The sequence below is a fragment of the Raphanus sativus genome, unplaced genomic scaffold (assembly GCF_000801105.2).
Source record: "Raphanus sativus cultivar WK10039 unplaced genomic scaffold, ASM80110v3 Scaffold5264, whole genome shotgun sequence".
In the NCBI taxonomy this organism is placed as follows: Eukaryota; Viridiplantae; Streptophyta; class Magnoliopsida; order Brassicales; family Brassicaceae; genus Raphanus; species Raphanus sativus.
Window position 1 is genome coordinate 1 of NW_026620564.1, and position 4357 is coordinate 4357.

General features: G+C 35.2%; 1 protein-coding gene across 1 annotated transcript; it reads left to right on the forward strand.

Annotated features, from left to right (window-relative positions):
* Window positions 1-1604: 1604 nt before the first annotated feature.
* On the forward strand, window positions 1605-3935 carry LOC130507694 (uncharacterized). Its single transcript, XM_057002372.1, has 3 exons — window positions 1605-1927; window positions 2219-3490; window positions 3562-3935. Exons 1-3 carry the CDS (start codon window positions 1745-1747, stop codon window positions 3790-3792), a joined length of 1686 nt encoding a protein of 561 aa, XP_056858352.1. The 5' UTR covers window positions 1605-1744; the 3' UTR covers window positions 3793-3935.
* Window positions 3936-4357: the final 422 nt, after the last annotated feature.

The window sequence follows — 4357 nt, forward strand, 5'->3', positions numbered from 1 at the left end:
TAATGTACATATCTACACTAGGCGATAAATCTTATGGCAATGTCGGTCAAATGTATTTGGATGTCCTAAGCAAAACTTTAATAAGTTATATTTTTATGTTTTTATCTAATATATATATATGACTCACATTAAAGTTATAACACTATGTAAATTTTAATAAAATTTAGATTTTTTATAATAAATTGTTTGGTCGATATAAATGTTAGGTTGAGATCAAGTATTTTTCTATTAATTTTATCAGAGAAAACAAATGAAAGAATGAATATGTTAACCTTGTTAAAGAGTAGATATGCACACAAAAAAAAACACAAATCGATCTAACTGAATTTGTTATTCAAATTGAACTAACCCACCAATACATCAATTGTATGCATTTTACTTTCAATCAGACTAAATCAGTCTAATTCAGTATTTAGTTATTGTGACAAAATAATGATATGTGTAACTAATAAATTATTTATTTATATATCTAGTTTAATATATAGCAGATATTTAATAACTGGTAATATCAAACGAAAGTATTATGCTAGTGTAAAAAAAGAATAATTAATAAAATAACTAGGATGAGTGAAAATAAAGAAGAAAAATGCGATAAATCTGTTGAAAATATTGTTAGTTATATTTTTTAATTCACTTTAATAGATTAAATTTACAAAATATTATAGTTTATTCTTCTTTTTTGAAAGATAAGTTTATTAAAGACACATACTTAACCACATGTGAAAGGTGTAATCCACATATGGATCTTCTTCTGGATATTCAAATGGACCAAAAGCAATGGATCCATCGCGTAGCCACATATAAAACTAATAATTTCGTATTAGAGAAAAGTCGATCCATGGTCTGGATCAATAGAAATCGCTAAACCACCATATTGTGGTTATTGAGAGTTTATTCTTACTAAATTTTTATTTTTATTTGTTGTTAATTCTTTTAATAGATTTTTGGTTATTTAAGTAAATTGTAGTATAATTAGTGAAATATTTACAACTGTCATTTATTAATGTTTATAATAATTTAGTTATGGTTAATATGTTATTTATGCATTTTTTAGAAAAATTATCCATTATGTGATTTTTTTTTAAAACCGGGATGTTCAAAGCCTGTAGGCCTTAATCACTCCAGACCCGGGCAGCATTAATACCTTTTAATGGCGTAAAGTATCCCTTCTACTGTAGATCGAACCTATGGACACATCAGCCAAACGACTGCGCTTAATTCAATTGGGCTGCCACATTCGTGGTATTATGTGATTTTGTTTTATAATTATTCTCAAAAAGTCATTCCTGTTTAAGAATATAAAGGTACCCTGAATCACATCTCCATTTTACAATTTTGCTAATTATATCAATCCCAAATTGTATCACTTCTGAGCATGAACCGTTATCAAGTGCTAAAAAATATATCGGTAGACGATAGTAAAATGTTTTGTAGAGAATTAGCACTTGAACGCTTAAAGGTCGGATAAATTGGGATTGCTATATAAACGAATGATCGATTATGTGACTTGATTAGTTGGGCTTTAAAGTTTGTAACAGGCCATAAAAGTATTCTAGATAGACCCACAAACACAAAACTTATTAACCAGCATATGATAATAATCTAATATGACCTCTCTCAGGTTGCTTTTCTTGAAGAACAAGAGAGAATAAAGCTTTTTTCTTCTTCTCCTCCTCAAAAAAACTTATTTTTCCTGATTTTGTGTTTCCACCAAACCGACTTTCAGATTTCGAATCGTCAAAAGATGGACTTCGAGCTTAGATCTGCGAGGGAGAAGCTCGAAAGAGAGCAAAGAGAGAGGAAACAAAGAGCGAAACTTAAGCTCGAACGAGAGAAGAAAGCCAAGGATGCTGCGATTAAACAACGCGAAGCCATCGAAGCTTCTCACAGAGCCAAAAGGCTTGACGCCATCGAAGCCCAGATTAAGGTACTCTCTCTCCCCTTCCCCTCCTGCCCTGATCTTTAGTTCTAGAAAATTAGGAACTTGTGTGTATGTTCGGTAACTCAATCCTGTCTGAAAAATCGAAACTTGGTTGTAATAATTATTGTTAAAAATTAGCATTCTAATCAAAATTCACAAATGGGTATTGTTCCTTTGTAGATTTGAGATTGACCCATCTCGTTTTTAAGTTCGTTTAAGATATAAAGTTACAATCTTTTAGTTGACCCATCTTGCTTTGAAGTTCGTTAAGATATAAAAGTTACAAACTTTCTGTAGGCTGATCAACATATGCAAGAGAGTTTAATCGCTGGAGGAGGTATAGTGTTCGAAAGAGTCTTCCAAGCTGTTCCTTTCCAAGGCATTGGTGACAAGATCAAACTACCACCTTCCTGTTTCACCGAGTTGTCTGATCAAGGAGCTTTCGACAAAGGCCCTTTGTACTTTGAGCTCTCTGTAGACTACAGAGACAACAAAAAGACAACACACTCTGGTGTTCTCGAGTTCACCGCCGAAGATGACACCGTTGGTCTTCCTCCACACGTTTGGAGCAACTTGTTCTCAGCACAGGATCATCCGATGGATGTTCCTTTGGTTCAGATCCGTTACATTCGGCTACCTAAAGGGAGTTACGCCAAGCTTCAACCTGACAACCTCGGCTTCTCGGATTTGCCTAACCACAAAGCCATCCTCGAGACTATTCTCCGGCAACACGCTACGCTTTCCACGGACGATGTTCTCTCGGTGAGTTACGGGCAGGTCTCTTACAAGCTTCAGGTTCTGGAGCTAAAACCCGCCTCGAGCATTTCGGTTCTGGAGACTGATATTGAGGTTGATATAGTTAGTCCAGAGATAGTCTCGGATCAACCGAGTCAGCATGTGTTAAGGCCGCTTCAGTTCGGGAAACCTGAGTCTGGAACTGTTGAGGAAGGACGGTATGATTACTATAAGTTCAGTATCGATGAGTCTACTGTAGAGAAAGTAATGGCAGGGGACGTCAAAGTTATTGTTAAGATAGATGTGGAGAAGGATGGAGCGGATACTGATCTCTATGTATCAAAGCACCCGATTCTATTCCCTTCTCTTAACCAGCACGAGTGGTCTTCACACGACGTGGGTTCAAAGACCTTGATATTGGAATCAAAGGAGAGGGCTTTGAGCTCAGGGACTTACAGTATAGGTGTGTATGGTTTCAAGGGAACGGTCAAGTACCAGGTTTCAGTATTAGTCCAAGAGAGCAGCAGTGGAGCTAAGGTTGGGGAACGGGCTGTATCGTCTTCATCAGATGTTGATACTGTGGAGTGTAGGAACTGTAAGCATTCGATTCCAAGCAGGAGTATAGCGTTGCACGAGGTGTACTGTAGCAGGCACAACGTTGTTTGTGATCATCCTGGATGCGGAATCGTTCTCAGAGTTGAGGAGGCGAAGAACCATTTGCACTGTGAAAAATGTGGGCAAGCGTTGCAGCCAGTAGAGATGGAGAAACATTTGAAAGTCTTCCATGAACCACTCAGTTGTGGCTGTGGGATAGTGCTTGAGAAAGTACAGATGGTGCGTTTCTGAAACTCTCATTACCTTTTTTTGTGCTTGGTTTTAAAAATGAGATTGTGATTTTGTTGCAGGTTCAACATCAAGCAAGAGATTGTCCTCTTCGTTTAATCGCTTGCAGGTTCTGTGGAGATATGGTGGAGGCGGGTAAAGCTGCAGCTGATGTTAGAGACAGGATGAGAGGGATGTCTGAACATGAGAGTACTTGTGGTTCAAGAACTGCACCTTGTGACTCTTGTGGTCGATCTGTGATGCTCAAGGATATGGACATTCACCAAATTGCTGTTCATGGCAAGAGTAGTTAACTTCGGTTTGTTGATATGCGGAACAACTGCTTGCAATGTTGAAACTGTTTGTTGTTTGAACAGAGAAGAAGATCCCATTTGTAAGGAGTTCGTATTATTTATGACATTTATGATTCCTTGAAAGTCAAAATCCGAAACAAAAATGTTCTACTCTGACTTCCAAAAATGTCCAAATATGTCACACAATGATGTTTGGTACGTAATTTGAATAAATCTAAAATTTTATATTTTATATTTATAAAATTTGCAACTAAAAGTTATAAGATTTATAAAAAAACGATGGTAATAATCATTTTTAACAATGTACATCAAATAAACCTATTCTAGATTATGTTGTGAAAAAAGAAATTACAAACTCAAATTTTCATGGATAATATTTTCTAATTAATCACTTTTAGAATTTTACAGATAATTAATACAATTTATCTAATAAAACTTCTTATTAATAAGACATTTTATAAATAAAAACAGAATTTCACTATCAAAAAAGAAAATTTTATTTAGATAAACTGAACTATTTAGAAAATATCTTAATTTATCTGATTTTTTAGTAAAGTAATTTCAC

What these genes read in the sequence shown, in the direction of transcription:
- LOC130507694 (XM_057002372.1), top strand. Translation starts at nt 1,745, where the DNA reads ATGGACTTCGAGCTTAGATCTGCGAGGGAGAAGCTCGAAAGAGAGCAA. An exon ending in CCATCGAAGCCCAGATTAAG is followed by an intron (nt 1,928 to 2,218) that starts GTACTCTCTCTC and finishes AACTTTCTGTAG; the next exon opens with GCTGATCAACATATGCAAGA. An exon ending in TGCTTGAGAAAGTACAGATG is followed by an intron (nt 3,491 to 3,561) that starts GTGCGTTTCTGA and finishes ATTTTGTTGCAG; the next exon opens with GTTCAACATCAAGCAAGAGA.